Source organism: Scylla paramamosain, chromosome 26 (assembly GCF_035594125.1).
Source record: "Scylla paramamosain isolate STU-SP2022 chromosome 26, ASM3559412v1, whole genome shotgun sequence".
NCBI classification, from domain to species: domain Eukaryota; kingdom Metazoa; phylum Arthropoda; class Malacostraca; order Decapoda; family Portunidae; genus Scylla; species Scylla paramamosain.
Genome location: NC_087176.1, coordinates 18896017 through 18915606, shown reverse-complemented (window position 1 = coordinate 18915606; position 19590 = coordinate 18896017). Strand labels below are relative to the sequence as shown.

At 47.1% G+C, this 19590-nt stretch overlaps 1 protein-coding gene across 1 annotated transcript; it reads right to left on the bottom strand.

Moving 5' to 3' along the window:
• Window positions 1-2377: 2377 nt before the first annotated feature.
• On the bottom strand, window positions 2378-2995 carry LOC135113858 (uncharacterized). Its single transcript, XM_064029481.1, has one exon. It carries the CDS (start codon window positions 2993-2995, stop codon window positions 2378-2380), a length of 618 nt encoding a protein of 205 aa, XP_063885551.1.
• Window positions 2996-19590: the final 16595 nt, after the last annotated feature.

The following is a 19590-nucleotide window of genomic DNA, read 5'->3' as shown; positions in this document are numbered from 1 at the left end:
CCTATCTATCTCCTGTTCCACTATTCTTTAGTTACAATTTTTTTTCCAACCAACATCGAGAAAAAAGTCAAGGCACGTTGGTGCCTTTCGCTGTTCGGGCAACAGCTCTTGATCAAGTAATGACCCCTGGATCAAGTAATGACCCCTGATGAGCCTCTTCTTTCCCCAAAGAGTAAATCAGATCTTTTTCTCGGCTGTGCAGGTGACGAAAGGGAGCGGGAGAGATAGCTACCATCCTAGCTGGCGGCACTAGAGGAGGTGACCATGGATTAACACGGTCACATCGACCGTGTGACCTCACTCGGTCATCCATGGAAATGTGACAACGCCTAGAGGAAACGTTGTCAAGTAAAAAAAACAATGCAAGTATCATTAAAAAAAAGCATATATTACAGTAACTTGCCTTTTTTAGAGCATCACAATGTATATATACTACAACACCATTCAATTTTGAGGTAGGAAGTACCTGACTAGAAGTGTGTCTTGGTATAAGTGTGGTACACCGCAGGTCAGGGAATCCCCGGAAAGGACAACGCATGAACACTCAATTCAAAATCAGACCATAGTACTACTACTAAATGTTTTCAGTCACTTAATGCTTAAGAGAGAGAGAGAGAGAGAGAGAGAGAGAGAGAGAGAGAGAGAGAGAGAGAGAGAGAGAGAGGAGGCAGGCAGGCAGGCAGGCACGCACAGACACACACACACACACACACACACACACACACACACACACACACACACACACACACACACACACAACCCATAACCCATGGAGCCACAGCCCGCTCAGCAGAGCAACGCAAACGAACGCGCTACGCCTCATTAGCCCAGCGTTACCGCTTCGAGCCCCTCAACAATTGGCGTGCTGGGACCCGCGATCTTCTCATTCCTGACAGAGTTAGGATGTCGCATCACAACACAGTCAGAAGAGAAGCGGGAGACTTGTTGGCTCAGGCAACGAATCAATCTCGCTATCGTACGCGGTGACGCTGCCGCTATCACCGTGCCGACGGCAGACCCGTGAGGATTTTTTTTTTTCACATAACAAGATACAAAAGATACAAACACACGCACCCTCACAACTCCAGATCCTTACTACATACACGCATGCACCACATACAACATACAACACGTTACAGCAAACTGCGGCAAGGCGGGGGCAGCTACCATCACACCCACTGATGCCCATGTAAGATAAGAAATAAATAAAGACGGGTGGAAACGTGTCACACACACACACACACACACACACACACACACACACAACTACTACTACTACTACTACTACTACTACTACTACTACTACTCTACTACTACTACTATTACTGCTACTACTACTACTACTACAATTACTACAACAACAACAACAACAACAACAACAACAACAACAACAACTACTACTACTACTACTACTACTACTACTACTGAGGTGCTACTACTACTACTACTACTACTACTACTACTACTACTACTACTACTACTACTACTACTACTGCTATTGCCACTACTACTACTACTACTACTACTACTACTACTACTACTACTACTACTACTACTACTTCTGCTACTACTAAATGTTTTCATTCACAATGTTTGAGAGAGAGAGAGAGAGAGAGAGAGAGAGAGAGAGAGAGAGAGAGAGAGAGAGAGAGAGAGAGAAAGAGAGAGAGAGACAAGCATACACACACACACACGTGCGCGCGTTTATTTTTCCCACGGACCTGTGTCTTCTCCGTGACAGGTTTTGGATGACTGGAATGTCAGATCATCAAAACAGTACACAGTAGACATAGCAGTGGCGATTCACATATCTTTTTCCCTTGTGTCCTCTCTCTCTCTCTCTCTCTCTCTCTCTCTCTCTCTCTCTCTCTCTCTCTCTCTCTCTCTCTCTCTCTCTCTCTCTCTATGTATACTGGATTACAATAACTAAGTAATGGAGCAAGTTATATACCACATTATATAACTTCAAATGACTTAAGAAATCATTATTAGTGTTTCCTCTCTTAAAGCCAAACTCGTCACCCCCTCCAACACAGTAACAGGTCATCTCTCTCTCTCTCTCTCTCTCTCTCTCTCTCTCTCTCTCTCTCTCTCTCTCTCTCTCTCTCTCTCTCTATTTATTCAAACATCAATATATACATAAAGTACAGGTCTAAAGGATCAGTTTGCCTCCTGCCCTATCTACAAGACCTTAAATATTACTATACGAGTATACCGTGATAAAAATTCAACATTTACGTTTATAATTATAAAATTGTCTACAAAAGGAAAAAAAAATATATATATACGGTGGCATTTAAAGGGTAAGTGTTCATGTCACTAGCAGCACCATCGGGGTTGGAAGGGCCGCCCTCTACCTGTGGGCCACCAGCTTCACCTACGCTGTTGACATTTGCTGAACAGCTGGTGTGGCCGCGGTGAAGGTGTTCCACAGGCAGGCGGTCCTTGCAGTATATGTCCTGAGGTGCTGACTAGACCGTGACTTTTGTACGTCCACAAGCTGATCGGTGGTGGACACCGTCCTCGTGTCCCTCCCGGCAACTCGTAATGGTAGCTTCAGTCTGGTCAGGTGTGGCACTTCCTGTTCCTGTGCCTTGTGGAGCACCACAAGCACTCCGATATCCTGCCGGTGTTCCAGGGAGTCTAGGGGAGCCAGGTCTTGTGATGGTGGCTGGAGATGGTTGCCCTCCACCAACCGCGTGACTCTCCGCTCAACTTTGTCCAGCTTCCTCATATGCGTGGGTGCACTAGACATCCATGACAGGGCAGTGTACTCCAGGTAAAGCCTAATCTGTGCTTTATACAGCAGGAGTATTTCTCTGCTGTCGAGAAAGGACGCTACTCTGCGCAGGGCGGAGACGCAGAGGGAAGCCTGTTGAGCGATGGTCTGGAGGTGCAGGCCGAAGCGTAGTTCTCGGTCCACGTCCAATCCGAGGATCCTGATGTGGTCCTCAAGAGGCAGTGCCGTGTCTCCAAACCACACACGCCCTTCCATCTCATGGGGGGCGGCTGTAGATCAGAACACTACCATTGCCTGCGTCTTGTTGGGGGAAAAGTTAATCTGCCATCGCCCACCCAACTTCTTTATCAGGTTGAATTTATGACTAAACTCAACTTGATGGCTGTCCTGTCGTCTGCAGGAGTAGGAAAGCGTGCAGTCTCCTGTTTCAGGCGCGGGGGAGGCCTCCCGGGGTCGTCGATGGTCATCTTCGCCGTGAAGTGCTCAGCCAGTAGCTCTGCCTTGTCCCGGCTGTTGGATGCATTAGAGCCATCTGGCCAGGTGAGGAGAGGAATGGCTTCTTGGTGGTTTAGACCCTGCCTCTCCTTCACAAGGGTCCACCAGGTCATATTTCCAACTGCAGACCTACACAGCTTGGCTCGGAGGTCTGTCTCCCACCTCCTTTTTTGCCCACTTGCTGGTTGCCTCCATGTGCCTGCATGCTTTCCGGTGGAGGTTCTTGTTTCTTTGTGAAGGATTGCTCTTGTACCGGAGCAAGGCAGAGTATTTCCTCTCGGCAGCTAGGAAACAGCGATAGCCAAAGTAGGGGAGGTCTGAGGGCTTGGAGTTAAAGCAGCGGCGTGGGACGTGTTTTTCCTGCAAAGCGAGTATACGCGCGGTGACGGATCGTGCTTTGCGCTCTGCTCCTCCAGAGAGCAGACTGTTCCAGTCAGTACTGCTTAGAGCTTGACGCAGAGAGGCCCAGTCGGCTTGATCCCGCAGCCAGATGGAGCGGGTTGTGGCCTCATCACTTGCCGCACTCACGTTTATGTCAGTCAGGACAGTATAGTGGTCTGAGCTGCCCACAGGCCCAAGCTGATGGCAGACAACAGTCCCCTTCTGCACATCAGTAATGACGGGGTCAAGCGACTCTCCCCGCACGTGGGTGTAGACGCTGATGTAATTCGTCAGGCCCTGCATAGTAAGGAGGCTCTCATAGGCATCCCGCTCCAGGTGATGGTTCAGGTCACCCAAGATGAGCACTTTTGAGCAGCGGTGCATCATCAGCAGGTTGTCCATGTTGTCTGTGAGGAATTCTATGGACCCAGGGCCTTGGCGCGGAGGGCGGTATACGTCGCATAGCAGCAGTCCTTCACCATCCCTCATCACTATTCGGAAGAACATTGCCTCCATCACCGCTGGTGTATCCACTTGCAACGTCTGGGCCTGCATCCCCTCATGGAAGCATACAGCTACGCCGCCACCAGTTCGCTCAGGCCTGTCCTTTCTGGTCGAGTGGGTATATCCTCGGATCCTCCCGAAGGACGGCTCGACCTCATCGTTTAGCCAAGTTTCCAGGGCTACAATGATGTCCACACTGTGCCTCAGGATAAAGCTATGGGTGAAGTCGCCGATGTTTGTGCGGAGGCCGCGAACATTTGCTGAGAGGACAGTCAGCATACTCCTTGCACTCCTTGGTGACTCCGCCATGATGGGGAGTCCTTACCGCGGGTAGGGGACACCAGGGTTATTCAGTAGAAGGTTGTGGGGCGTCCACTGCCAACCTGTTGTTTGCCCCCACTGATGCCGCTATGGTTGTGCCTGGGAGTGGGAGAAACCTGGTGGGGAGGCCAAGTGGTAGGAGATTGGCTGCCTCACCTCAGTGGTTACACGTTTGAGGAGACGCTTCTGCCGCTCTTCAGCTGCCTAGGCGTAGCAGCTGTCCATCGTGTGGCCCCTCCTTGCACAGTAAGTGCACTTGACGTTACCGCCACGTTTGTTGCAGTTCATGGTGTTGTGTCCCTGTTGGCCACCATGTGGCACGTGGGGTGAGTGAAGCCGTGTGAACGAGTGGCAGGGTTGGATGTGGGCCGTGAAGAGGGAGAGTCCTGAGGTACGTCACAGGAGCTGCTTTGTTGTGGGTTCCTCCTAACCCTTCTTCTTCCACTTCTCCTTCCACCCCCAGAGGCACTGTTGTTGCTAGCAGTAGCATCCTCTCTGCTGCTGATGCTGCTGCTTCTGCTACACTCTAAAAGCGGTGGGCGACAGTTATCGTCAGACGTGCCACTAGTAATATAGGGAGGAGCTGTTGGAAGGGATTAGGTACTGGAAGGTGGAGGGGCACTGGTAGATCCGCTGGCTGCTTCCCTCCTAAGGCTTTTTGGCTTTCTTGACCTCCACTACTCGTTCCAGCCGGAGGATTTTGAGCGCACGGTCGCCCACTGGTTGTCAATGGCAGTGGGCATTGCACTTGTGGCTCGTGTGACGGGTGGGTCAGCAGGCTGGCCGTCCAGCTGGTTCACTGAGCAAATGAAATCTCTCAGTAGCGCTAGCCGAGGTTCAGCCTGATCTCTATACAACTTGTGAGCCTTTTCGTGGCCTGTACCTCCTTTTGCTGCTGCACAAATAGTCTGGCGAGCTCCTCTTCATCTGTGCTGTGGAGGATGTGCTGCACAAGCTCCTCGTCCTCGTCGCATTTATCTATATCTTGTATACTACTATATCTTGTATATATACTGTATTCACTAGTTACTCCCCACTGATCTACTCCACTGCACTACACTGCACTTCACTTCACTTCACTTCACTGCATTACACTGTCTGCATTATAGATTCATTGGTCTAGGGCGAACGTAGAGACGAATTCTTTTTAAAAAGAACTTGTCAGAGAGAGAGAGAGAGAGAGAGAGAGAGAGAGAGAGAGAGAGAGAGTAGAGCGCGGCTTGACAACTCTGAGGCTCGTGAGTCGGCGTCAAGGCTGGCGTCTGAGGTCAGTGATGCTTCCCATTATTATTATTTTTTTTTTCTTGGCACAAAGGGGCTTTGAGCGTAGGTAAAAACTTTACACACACACTTAGTAAAACTAGCCACTTAAGTAGGCACGCTTTCACTGCTGCTGGTAACACGGAACTTAGAAAAATAAACAATAAATACGGAGCATCACTTCAGTGCGTCCTCTCTCTCTCTCTCTCTCTCTCTCTCTCTCTCTCTCTCTCTCTCTCTCTCTCTCTCTCTCTCTCTCTCTCTCTCTCTCTCTTTTGCTACGACGACTACTGCTAGGTACTACTACTATTACTACTAAATGTTTTTTCAGTCACTTTATGCTTTAGAGAGAGAGAGAGAGAGAGAGAGAGAGAGTGCCTCTCTCTCTCTCTCTCTCTCTCTCTCTCTCTCTCTCTCTCTCTCTCTCTCTCTCTCTCTCTCCAAAAGTTAATTCATAGACCCAGGGTAATGATGACCTCTCATTATCCTCCACCTGCTCTAGCGTAATGTCTGAGTATATGTGTGTGTTTGTGTGTGTGTGTGTGATGGTGTGTTCTGAGACACCGAGGTTCCCAGCTCCGCTAATTGGTATCGTGGGAATCTCTTTCAAGTACCTGGTGATTTACTTACCAGCCATGGCAACATCAATCTACGATTTGAGAAGGATGCAACGAGGCTAGCTCGGCTTACAAAGGAGAATCTAATGGACAGCATCCTTGCAACGCCAGACCCAAGTGAAGTAGCAGCAAATTTTCTAAGTGAACTACAGTGTGTAACATGTATTAAGATTTTGAACTGACAGGCAAGTTTGAAGACCTTGTCAAAGAGGTGATTGAACTGAAACCAGCTGTTATTTCACTCGATGGCAACATCAACAAGAAGATTGGGGACTTACAAGAACAAGTAAGCATGCAAGCAGATGTCCTAAAAAACCAACAGCTTTACCTGGAGGTGTTGGACAGAAGAGAAAAGAATATCGTGACTGGTGTTCCGGATGAGAACGAAGCGCTAGAAGAAGCAACAACGGAGGGAGGTAAACTTTTGACAAGATATGGGCGTGTGTGGAAACTGGTGATGACGTGAAGGGACACAGAAGGCTGGGCATGAAGGTAGAACACAGACGACTCCCCATTTTTGTGACGATTCACAGTAAGGAAACAAGAGAGAGTTTTGGATAAAGCAAACAAACTGAATCAGGCCAGTGGCGCATATGGAAGGATCTACATAAAAAGGGACGTACACCCGAGCATCAGAGCCGAGTGGAGGAGAGTGTGCGAGGCAGAGAAGAGAGTAAAGGAGTGTTCTGAAAATTCTGGATGTATGATGCGGCTGGAGACTCGAGAATGGAAGTTATACAATGTTATGATCGATGAGTGGAAGCAGCAAATTTTCTAAGTGAACTACAGTGTGTAACATGTATTAAGATTTTGACCTCTAACATAAATAGCGCAATAACCAAACTAGAAAAGAGGAAGGTGCAGTAAGTGTTATTAAATTATGACATAGTTTGAATGAAGTGAAGACATCACTATCAGTCACCTTTCCTGGCTATGTATCCCATAAAAGTGCAGTGAAAAGGTCCCACGAGAGACGGGGGACCAGTGTTACTGGTAAAGAGTTACTTGTCAAAGTTGGTAATAGAATTAGACGTCAGTAAAGAGGACCAAATCTGGGTTCAGTTTCGTTGTGCACCGCAGTTCTTGTTTGGGTTTTGCTATCTACTTCCACCCGACTGAGAGTATTACTCACATGATTCGTTTCCTGCAATACAGGAAAAGATTAAGACAAGTGGGTGCAGTGAAGTTTGTATAACTGGTGACCTGAATCCTAGATTTGGCATAGCGATCCGCGAGTTTGTGAGGCATACTGAAGATATGAATCAGGAATGAGTATCGTATCCAGTTGTACCTGATGATGTATGAGTACCAAATGGAAATGCTTTCGTTTTGTTAAATATGTGTCGGGAAGCAAAAATGGTAATGTTGAATAATGTGAAGGTTGGTGCCAAGCATTTCTTGAGTGACAAAACCTATAAGAAAGGCAGTGAGTGGGTTTCTGAATTACACATTTGTGTTTCGAATCACTCTGTGCTGAGCAGGGTGACAGAATTTTCAGTGCTTCGAACAGAGTGTTTATTCACCGATCATGCGCCCATTGCTATGTTCTTGACTTTGCCAAGCGTAGATATGGAGAACTTGTGTACCCGTGCTACTTAATTAGGCCAATGCTTCTCAACCTTTTGCAAGCTGGGGCCCCGCCTTCCTCCCTGCGCCACCCACTCGAACCCCTCCCCAACTATGCCACCATAGACAGAATCAGATAGATAGACAGACAGATAGATAGATAGAGGAAGGGCATAACAACTGCATCTCCTTTGTAGTAATAGCCTGTGAGTCCGTGATTTTCCGTGATTTTTTTCCTTCCCGTCCTGTATTCCCCTCCCCCCACCCCTTCGGAGAGTGTCCGCCCTCCCCGCCATCCCGGTTGAGAACCACTGACTTAGGTGATCATGCTGTAATTACATATATTTCTGGCAGAAGTAATCTGTGCACTGGAAAGCAATAGATGAAGAAATGTATCGGAGTGAGTTACAGTCCGTACGAGTAGATCTGCCCATCGAAGCAAACCAGGTTGAGCAGATGATCAAAACTATTTCGGAAAACTTGTATGACTCTGCTTATCGAAGCAAGCAGAAACCTCGATATTATACAGAGAACCTGCCTCAGAAAGATGAGGGATATTGTTTGAAAATAAAGATGATTTAAAGCTATGGAGATCAATGAATTGGAAAAGTGGATATAGGAGTGATAATAAAACCTGATTGTCGGACCTCTGATGATGAATTCAAACAGTTCTATGAAAGTAATTTTTTATCACCCTAACGCAGAATTCAACAGTGACGACTACAACCCAAACGTGTACATACCTATCTTAGATGACCCGATTGGAACTACAGCAACAGGTAAACCGATTAAAAATCAGATAAAGTTTGTAGACCTGATGGCATCCCCCTGGAATATTCAAGGTTATGTCTGTTCAGTGGACAACCATCTTTAATATTATTTTCTTGCAAGATGTATACCCATTAGAATGGTCGAGCCAAATTGGCTACAGTATTTAAAAAAGGGAGATAAGAAAGATGTAAAAAACTACAAAGGAATAAGTATGATGAACACCATAGCCAAGTTATATGACATGGTTTTGCATTCGCGTCTGAAGCAGTGGTTCAGACCTCAGAGGGAGCAGGCAGGCAGTCAGAAGAGCAGGGGCTGAATAGAACACATCGTGACATTAAGGCTACTATGTGACATGGCAAGGAGGAAGAAATGTAAGTTATTTGTAACATTCATTGACTTTTGGCAAATAGATGACAGGGTTCCTAGACATAAGCTGTTCAGTGTTTTACTTCGCTTAGGTTGCGGATCAGCTGTTATGTGCGTTGGTCGCAATTTACGCCAATATAGAGAGCTTGCTTCGTACAAGCCGCAGTACTAAGTACGATGGTAGTAAAACAGGGGTCACTTACTTCATGCTTATTGTTTATTTTGTGGCTGTGAGCTTGACGGTTTTTTATAATGGCTTCACATTCTTATATTCATGGATGACACAGTTTTACTTTCAACTATGAGACTTAACATAATGAAAAAATATATTGTTTCAAGATTATTATGTGGAATATGGCATGAAAATCAACCAATCCAAGACCAAGTTCTTTGTAATAAATGGCGGTCATGGTGATTCGGAGTTAATGGTGAACAGGCTGGTGGTCAAGCACTGCCAGCTGTACGTGTACCTTGGCTCGCCATTCACGAGCGACGGGTCAGTGTTAGTCGCATACGAGTAAAAAAACATGAAGATGTCTCATGTCTTGAAATTCGTCTCCTTTTTAAATAAAAAATAATGATGTTCCATTTATGGTAAAAAAGCGAGTCTGATGCAACACTAATGTCGTCACTGATTTATGGATGTGAGTCGTGGTTAGGGGGGGTACCTGAAGCCAATGGTGAAGCTTTATATCTGGTGGTTGAAAAACTGCTCGGTGTTGGGAAATCAACTTGCAATTACGTTTGTTATGTGGAATCCGGTTATCCTCCTTTACAAGACTTAGTGCGGAAGTGGTATTCAGACAACATGAGTTTTCCGCACTGAGTGGCATGAAAAATCACAATATAATGACCTGTTGGCTTTTGTGGCAGGTTTAACTCAAATATCTGGAACATGTTCACGTAGATTAGTTAGGAACTTTTGTAAGTAAGGATGTAACGCCGTTAAGTGAAGCAATGGCAAAAGTAATTGATGGAATCTAGGAGACTAATTTATAATCATATTAACCTGGAACTGGAGGTTCATTAGGTATATACAGAAAGACACATATACAGAATATACAGAAAGAGGTATATACAGAAATGAATGAAATACATAGGTTATACTGAACCCAGTTTTGTACCAGCAAACATTCGTTAGCGTGTGAAACGGGAAGATGGAACAGGCGGGGCAGAAGCCGCATACCGCTTGAGGAACGACTGTGTAGCTGCGGCCTGACAGACCGAGCAATACGTAATACAACATTGCCCCATGACACAAGGTATTGGAGATTCATATCAATTCACCACGATGAATGATTTATTTTCCAAGTAGTTGTCAAATGAATAATTTTGTAAAATTATTTACAGGGTTTTTAATACCTTCAAGTAAAATGATTGCCAAGGCTGAAATGTTTTTTTCGGTGATTAATTTTGTAGTTTCAGTTGTGATATTTTGAGAATTGTGTTTAAGTTAGTATGAGTATATAAGCATTATGTATCATGAAAATCTGCATCTACACATTGTGTCTAATCTCTCTCTCTCTCTCTCTCTCTCTCTCTCTCTCTCTCTCTCTCTCTCTCTCTCTCTCTCTCTCTCTCTCTCTCTGTGTGTGTGTGGGTGTGTGTGTGTGTGTGTGATATTGTAAAAATTGTCCTGAACGTTTAGGAGGGAGAGAGAAAGAGGTGGTGATCTTTTATCTTTCCTTACTGAGTCTTGGTCATCCTCTTTTAGTGATTTTGGTGAAACATTTGTTGTTACTTTAGACATATTTATTTTCTCTGTAACTTCATCTCAAGTTTTCATTCTGACCGTTCTATTGCTGCTGTGGTACACGGTCGCTGTTCTTCTCCTAAATCTATTAACAATGGTGTTCCTCAAGGTTCTGTCCTGTCACCTACTCTCTTCCTATTATTCATTAATGATCTTCTAGACCAGACTTCTTGTCTTATACATTCCTACGCTGATGATACCACCCTGCACTTTTTCACGTCTTTTCGTAGACATCCAACCCTTCAGGAAGTTGTAGTGATTGGCCAGCCGGCTAGTCACTCCACGCTAATTCTCGTGGATTCCCTACATGCTAAGCTTCCAAGGTGTGGGACCGGCCAGACTCAAAGTCAGGTCAGGTCAAGCACCTGCGAACTGGGAACGAGGCAGCAGTTAGTCTCGCCTCGACTCTTGTTTCGCACACCCGCGTCCGCTCGCCCGCTGTACCCCAACAATAAACCCAAGACTGTGGTCTGTGTTTGCCTCCGTGTCCTTGGCGTAGAGGACACTACAGTTAGTGATCCCTGGAGTGACGCCGTGACACACGATGGCGACTACATACGACATGCGTGACGTTCCCGTCTTCACGTCTGACGTGGCCACATGTTTTCCTCACCTCGAAGAGATTTGGGATGGTGTGGCGATACGCACTAAGGCGACGGCGCCCTACCACGCAGCGTGGCAACGGGCACATGCCCCCCTCCCTTGGACTACGCAGCACTAGCGGCGGTGCAAGAAGACGACCAGCAGCTGCGGGCCCTGCGGGAAGGCCCCACGGCTCTACAGAGGCTTCGGTGTCGCATCCCGGACTCCTCCTCGCAGCTGTGGTGTGATGTGCCCCGTTCTGCCCGACGCCGCCCGCTTGGTCACCACCTCCTGCCCCGCCGCTGCCCGCTGGTGCATCACCTCACGTCCGACGCCGCCCGCTCGTGCACCACCTTCTGCCCCGCCCGACGCCACCCGCTCGGGCACCACCTCCCACCCGCTGGTGCAACACCTCACACCCCGCCGACGCCCGCTGGTGCGCCACCTCGCCACCCGTCCCCGCAGCGCACCCGACCTGCCCCGTCCGATGCCGCCCTCGGGCACCACCCTCCTGCCACGGTCTGCCGCTGCCCGCTCCGCCCGACGCCGCCCACTCGGACACCACCTCCCGCCCCGCCCGATGCCGCCCGCTCGGACACCACTTCCCATCCCGCCCGATGCCGCCCGCTCGGACACCACTTCCCGTCACGTCGCCGCCTGTCCCCTCTCCACCTCCCGCCCCACCTGACGCCGCCCGCTCGGACACCACTTCCCATCCCGCCCGATGCCGCCCGCTCGGACACCACTTCCCGTCCCGTCGCCGCCTGTCCCCTCACCACCTCTCGTCCCGCCTGACGCCGGCCACTGGTGCTCGCCCCTGTCCTCGCCGCCTGCTCCGGACCACCCTCGCCGCCTGCTCGGGACCACCTTCGCCGCCTGCTCCAGACCGTCCTCGCCGCCTGCTTCGGACCGCCTGCGCCACCTGTTCCGGACCACCCTTGCCGCCTGTTCAGGACCGCCCGCGCCGCCTGCTCCGGACTGCCCGCACCGCCTGCTCCGGACCGCCCTCGCCGCCTATCTCGGCCCCGTGGGTCGCCTCTCCCCGCTCACCCGTCTTCGCCTGGGCCTCCTGCTGGCCAATCACTTTCCCTGGGCATTCGCAGTGGCGGACGTGGACCAACCGATCCTCGGCATGGATTTCCTCGCGACTGACGACCTCCTCGTGAACCGTCGGTGCCTTCGTCGCCAGTCGTCGGACTCCATGCCGAGCCCTGTGCCCAGCCACTCCCTTACCTTGGAGACAACACAATCCCCTCCTTCGCCGCCCCTCCCCCCCCACTTCTACCTGTTCCTTCGCCGCCTCTCCAGCCATCGCCGTCTTAATACCCCTTTGTTGCTCGTTTCGTTGGGGAGGGGGATGATGTAGTAACTGGCTAGCCGGCTAGTCACTCCACGCTAATCCTCGTGGATTCCCTACATGCTAAGCTTCCAAGGTGTGGGACCGGCCAGACTCAAAGTCAGGTCAGGTCAAGCACCTGCGAACTGGGGAACCCACGAGACAGCAGTTAGTCTCGCCTCGACTCTCGTCTCGCACACCCGCGGCCGCTCGACCGGGTATTGCTGTACACCAAAGATAATTCAAGACTGTGGTCTGTGTTTGCCTTCGTGTCCTTGGTGTAGAGAACACTACAATGTAAACAGTTCATGCAGGGAAGCCACAGAACGCCTGACTTCTGATCTCTCTAAAATTTCTTATTGGGTCAGAAGAAACTTAGTATTATTCAGTGTCTCAAAACTCCATTCCTCCATCTATCAACTTGACACAACATTGTAGACAACTATCCCCTCTTCTTCAATGACACTCAACTGTCCCCCTCTTCTACATTAAACATTCTGTTTTTGTTCTTTACTTATAATCTATACTTGGGAACTTCACATCTCATCTCTAGCTAAAACAGCTTCTTTGAAGTAAAGCGTTCTGAGTCATTTCCGTCAGTTTTAACCAGGGATCTTCATTCTTGGAGACTTCAATGTTCAGCACCAGCTTTGGCTTTTCTCTCCCTTCACTGACCTGGTGAACTAGCCTTCAACTTTGCAATCCTTCACGACCTAGAGCAATTAGTGCAACACCCTACTCATATTCCTGACAGTCTTACAGATACGCCCAACATTCTTCAACTTTTCCTGACCTCTAATTCTTCTGCTTATGCTGTCACCGTCTCTTCTCCGATGGGTTCCTCCGATCACAATCTCATATCTGTATCTTATCCTATCGCTCCAATCCCTCCTCAGGATCCCCCTAAGCGGAGGTGCTTCTGGCGTTTTGCCTCTGATAGTTGGGGGGGGACCTGAGGAGGTATTTTGCAGATTTTCCTTGGAATGAATACTGCTTCCGTGCCAGAGACCGGTCTTTGTATGCTGATCGCAGAACAGAGGTGATAATGTCTGGCATGGAGGCGTACATTCCTCACTCTTTTTCTCGACCTAAACCTTCCAAACCTTGGTTTAACACAGATTGTTCTCGTGCTATACGTGTTAGAGAGGTGACCCACAAAAGGTATTTAAGCCTTCCATCACCAGAATTTCATGCACTTTATATTTCTGCCTGGAACCATGCCAAATATATTCTCCAACTAGCCAAAAACCTCCTTCATTATAACAAAGTGTTAAAATTTTCAAGATCTAATTCCCCTCGTGACTTCTGGCATCCAACCAAAAATATCTCCTATAACTTTGCTTCTTCTTTTTCCCCTTCTTTATTTCAACGAGATGGCACCACTGCTATCACATCTATTTCTAAAGCTGAACTCTTCGCTCAAACCTTTGCTAAAAACTCTACCTTGGACGATTCTGGGCTTGTTCCTCTCTCTCCTCCACCATCTGACTACTTCATGCTACCTATTAAAATTCTTCGCAACGATGTTTTCCATGCCCTCGCTGGCGTAAACCCTCAGAAGGCTTATGGACCTGATGGGGTCCCTCCTATTGTTCTCCGAAACTGTGACTCTGTGGTTGCACCTTGCCTAGTCAAACTCTTTCAGCTCTGTCTGTCAACATCCAACTTTCCTTCTTGCTGGAAGTTTGCCTACATTCAGTCTGTTCCTAAAAGGGTGACCCTTCTAATTCCTCAAACTACCGTCCTGCTTTAATTTCCTGCCTATCTAAAGTTTTTGAATCTATCCTCAACAGGAATATTCTTAAACATCTATCACTTCACAACCTTCTATCTGATCGCCAGTATGGGTTCCGTCATGGCCGCTTTCCTTACTGAGTCTTGGTCATCCTCTTTTAGAGATTTGGTGAAACTTTTCCTGTTGCCTTGCATATATCAAAAGCTTAAGATAGAGTCTGGCACAAAGCTTTGATTTCCGAACTTCTTGTCCTATCCACTCCTACACTGATGATACCACCTTCGACTTTTCCACGTCTTTTCATAGACGTCCAACCCTTTAGGAACTAAACATTTCACGCAGGGGAACCACAGAACACCTGACTTCTGGTTGGGACAGAGCAAACATGGTATTGTTCAATGCCTCAAAAACTCAATTCCTCCACACAACCTTCCGGATAACTATCCAATCTTCTTCAATGACACTCACACTCAACTGTCCCCTTCTTCTAACACTGAACATCCTCGGTCTGTTCTTTACTTATAATCTGAACTGGAAATTTCACATCTCATCTCTAGCTAAATCATCTTCATCTTCTATGAAGTCAGGCGTTCTAAGACGTCTCTGCCAGTTTTTGTCACCCCCCCCCCCCGAGCTGCTAACTCTGTACAAGGGCCTTATCCGTCCATGTATGGAGTCTTGGGGGTTCCACTCATACCGCTCTTCTAGACAGGGTGGAATCAAAAGCTTTTCGTCTTGTCAACTCCTCTCCTCTAAGTGAATGTCTTCAGCTTCTCTCTTATTGCCACAGTTTTGCATCTTTAGATGTCTTCTACCGTTATTTTCATGCTAACTGATCTTCTGATCCTGCTAACTGCTTGCCTCCCCTCCTCCTGGAGCCTCGCTGCACAAGTCTTTCTTCTTTTTCTCACCCCTATTCTGTCCACCTCTCTAATGCAAGAGTTAACCAGTATTCTCAATCATTCATCCCTTTCTCTGGTAAACTCTGGGACTCCCTCCCTGCTTCTGTATTTCCACATTCCTACGACTTGAATTCATTCAGGAGGGAGGTTTCAAGACATCCTTCAATTTCTGACTACTGCTTTGAACCCTTTTTCTGGGACTGGCACCTCAGTGAGCTTTTTTTTGGGGGGAGGGGGATCTTTGTTGTCCTTGGCCAGTCTCCCTCCTACATAAAAAAAAAAAAAAAACAGTTAACAGATAGTGGAGCACGGGTGAAGAAAACTGCCGGAGAAGACTCAGAACACCTACCTCTATAGAAGCTGTTTCAGCAGTGATGTGATGTTTCCAGTTTAGAATATTAGTAAAAAATTTAAAGAGGATGTTCAGTATGGAAAAAAAGGAGACAGTTGAGTGTCAATGAAGAAGAAATAATTATCTGGAAGGTTGTTGCGATAAGTCAGGCTTCAATACGTGAGCTTTCTTATTTCTGAAAGGTTGGACGTCTACGGAAAGACGTAGAAAAGTGCAGAGTGGTATCATTAGTGTAGGAGGAGGCAGTAGACACCTGCCGAAACGATAATTACTCCCAGTGAGGTCTAAAGCACTGCTCAGGGGGTGCTGTGAACTTATCATTAAACCCAGCTGTGACCACACTGAACGTTTCCCTTTGTGTCTCACAACACAAGGGGGCAGTCACAGCCTGCCCTCTAAAGACAACTCTCTTCCTCCACACAAAACTACAAGCACCTAATAACACACACACCCTTCACTCAAAAAGTTTAAAATCATCATGGCGACTCCTACACCAGCCTCAGAGTCCCCATCTGGGGAGGGGACCATAAATGTCCCCAGGTTGGACTGCCTTTCTGTCGACGACCCTAAGTGTCTTGACAGCCCCCTCAACTTTTTCTTCATTAACTTCTGCAACATTCGCGGTCTAAGATCTAACTTTCAATCCGTAGAACACCACCTCTCCTCTTCTAAACCTCATCTTCTTTTCCTCACTGAAACTCAGGTGTCTGAGGCAACTGACAGTAGCCCCTTTTCTGTTCCATCCTACTTTCTCTATCCTCATTTTCGATCCAAAGCTGAATGCTGCGTTTATGTGCGCAATGACTTAACCTGCTCTCGTGCCCACGCTCTTGAATCTTCTGAGTTTTCCACCATCTGGCTACGACTACAGTGTCACTCTCATACTAAATTTATCTGTGATGTATACCTCTCCCCTAACTCCTCTGACTATAAGAAATTCATTGACTACTTAACTTCCAGAGTGGAGTACATTCTGACCCTCTTCCCTTTTGCAGAGATCTCCATTCTTGGAGACTTCAATGTTCACCACCAGCTTTGGCTTTCCTCTCCCTTCACTGACCATCCTGGTGAACTAGCCTACAACTTTGCTATCCTCCATGACCTAGAGCAATTGGTGCAACACCCTACTCGTATTCCTGACCGTCTTGGAGATACGCCCAACATTCTTGACCTTTTCCTGATCTCTAATCCTTTTGCTTATGCTGTCACCCTTTCTTCTCCGTTGGGCTCCTCCGATCACAATCTCATATCCTTATCTTGTCCTATCACTCCAATCCCTCCTCAGGGTCCCCCTAAGCGAAGGTGCCTCTGGCGTTTTGCCTCTGCTAGTTGGGGTGACCTGAGGAGGTATTTTGCTGATTTTCCTTGGAATGACTACTGCTTCCGTGTCAGAGACCCGTCTTTGTGTGCTGAGCGCATAACAGAGGTGATAGTGTCTGGCATGGAGGCGTACATTCCTCACTCTTTTTCTCGTCCTAAACCTTCTAAACCTTGGTTTAACACAGCTTGTTCTCATTCTATACATGATAGAGAGGTGGCCCACAAAAGGTACTTAAGCCTTCCATCACCAGAATCTCATGCACTTTATATTTCTGCCCGGAACCATGCTAAGCCTGTTCTCCAACTAGCCAAAAACTCCTTCATGAACAGAAAATGTCAAAACCTTTCAAGATCTAACTCCCTTCGTGACTTCTGGCATCTAGCCAAAAATATTTCCAAATACTTTGCTTCTTCTTCTTTCCCTCCTCTACTTCAACCAGGTGGCACCACTGCTATCACATCTATTTCTAAAGCTGAACTCTTTGCTCAAACCTTTGCTAAAAACTCTACCTTGGACGATTCTGGGCTTGTTTCTCTCTCTCCTCCACCCTCTGACTACTTCATGCCACCTATTAAGATTCTTCGCAATTATGTTTTCCATGCCCTCGCTGGCCTAAACCCTCGAAAGGCTTATGGACCTGATGGGGTCCCTCTTATTGTTCTCCGAAACTGTGCCTCCGTGCTTGCACCTTGCCTAGTCAAACTCTTTCAGCTCTGTCTGTCAACATCTACCTTTCCTTCTTGCTGGAAGTTTGCCTACATTCAACCTTTTCCTAAAAAGGGTGACCGTTCTAATCCCTCAAACTACCGCCCTATTGCTTTAATTTCCTGCCTATCTAAAGTTTTGAATCTATCCTCAACAGGAAGATTCTTAAACATCTATCACTTCACAACCTTCTATCTGATCGCCAGTATGGGTTCCGTCAAGGCCGCTCTACTGGTGATCTTCTGGCTTTCCTTACTGAGTCTTGGTCATCCTCTTTTAGAGATTTTGGTGAAACTTTTGCTGTTGCCTTGGACATATCAAAAGCTTTTGATAGAGTCTGGCACAAAGCTTTGATTTCCAAACTACCCTCCTACGGTTTCTATCCTTCTCTCTGTAACTTCATCTCAAGTTTCCTTTCTGACCGCTCTATTGTTGCTGTGGTAGACGGTCACTGTTCTTCTCTTAAATCTATTAACAGTGGTGTTCCTCAGGGTTCTGTCCTGTCACCCACTCATTTCTTATTATTCATTAATGATGTTTTAAACCAAACTTCTTGTCCTATCCACTCCTACGCTGATGATACCACCCTGCACTTTTCCACGTCTTTTCATAGATGTCCAACCCTTCAGGAGGTAAACATATCACGCAGGGAAGCCACAGAACGCCTGACTTCTGATCTTTCTAAGATTTCTGATTGGGGCAGAGCAAACTTGGTATTGTTCAATGCCTCAAAAACTCAATTCCTCCATCTATCAACTCGACACAACCTTCCAGACAACTATCCCCTCTTCTTCAATGACACTCAACTGTCCCCCTCTTCTACACTGAACATCCTCGGTCTGTCCTTTACTTATAATCTGAACTGGAAACTTCACATCTCATCTCTAGCTAAAACAGCTTCTATGAAGTTAGGTGTTCTGGGACGTCTCCGCCAGTTTTTCTCACCCCCCAGCTGTTAACTCTGTACAAGGGCCTTATCCGTCCATGTATGGAGTATGCTTCATATGTGTGGGGGGGTTCCACTCATACTGCTCTTCTAGACAGGGTGGAATCAAAAGCTTTTCGTCTCATCAACTCCTCTCCTCTAACTGACTGTCTTCAGCCTCTCTCTCACCGCCGCAACGTTGCATATCTAGCTGTCTTCTACAGCTATTTTCATGCTAACTGCTCTTCTGATCTTGCTAACTGCATGCCTCCCCTCCTTCCGCGGCCTCGCTGCACAAGACTTTCTTCTTTCTCTCACCCCTATTCTGTTCACCTCTCTAACGCAAGAGTTAACCAGTATTCTCAATCATTCATCCATTTCTCTGGTAAACTCTGGAACTCCCTGCCTGCTTCTGTATTTCCACCTTCCTATGACTTGAATTCCTTCAAGAGGGAGGTATCAAGACACTTATCCACCAATTTTTGACTACTGCTTTGACCCTTTTATGGGACTGACATTTCAGTGGGCCTTTTTTTTATTAGATTTCCTTCCTACATAAAAAAAAAAAAAGAGTGGATAGGTCAAGAAGTTTGGCTTAGAATATCAGTGATGAATAATAGGAAGAGAGTGGGTGACAGGACACAACCCAAAGGAATAAATCTGTCAATATATTTATGAGAAGAAATGTGACCATCTACCACAGCAGCAACAGAACGAACAGAGAGGAAACTTGAAGCTACAGAAAAAAAGGGTAAAAATCGTAGAACAATAGTTTGGAAATTAAAATTTTCTTCCAGACTATCATATGCTTTTGATATACCTAAACAAAAGTGAAAGTTTTAACAAAATCCCTAAAAGATTATTACCAAGATTCAGTAAAGAAAGCCAGAAGATCACCGGCAGAACAGCCACGACTGAACCCATACCGGCGATCAGAAATAAGGTTGTGATGTGA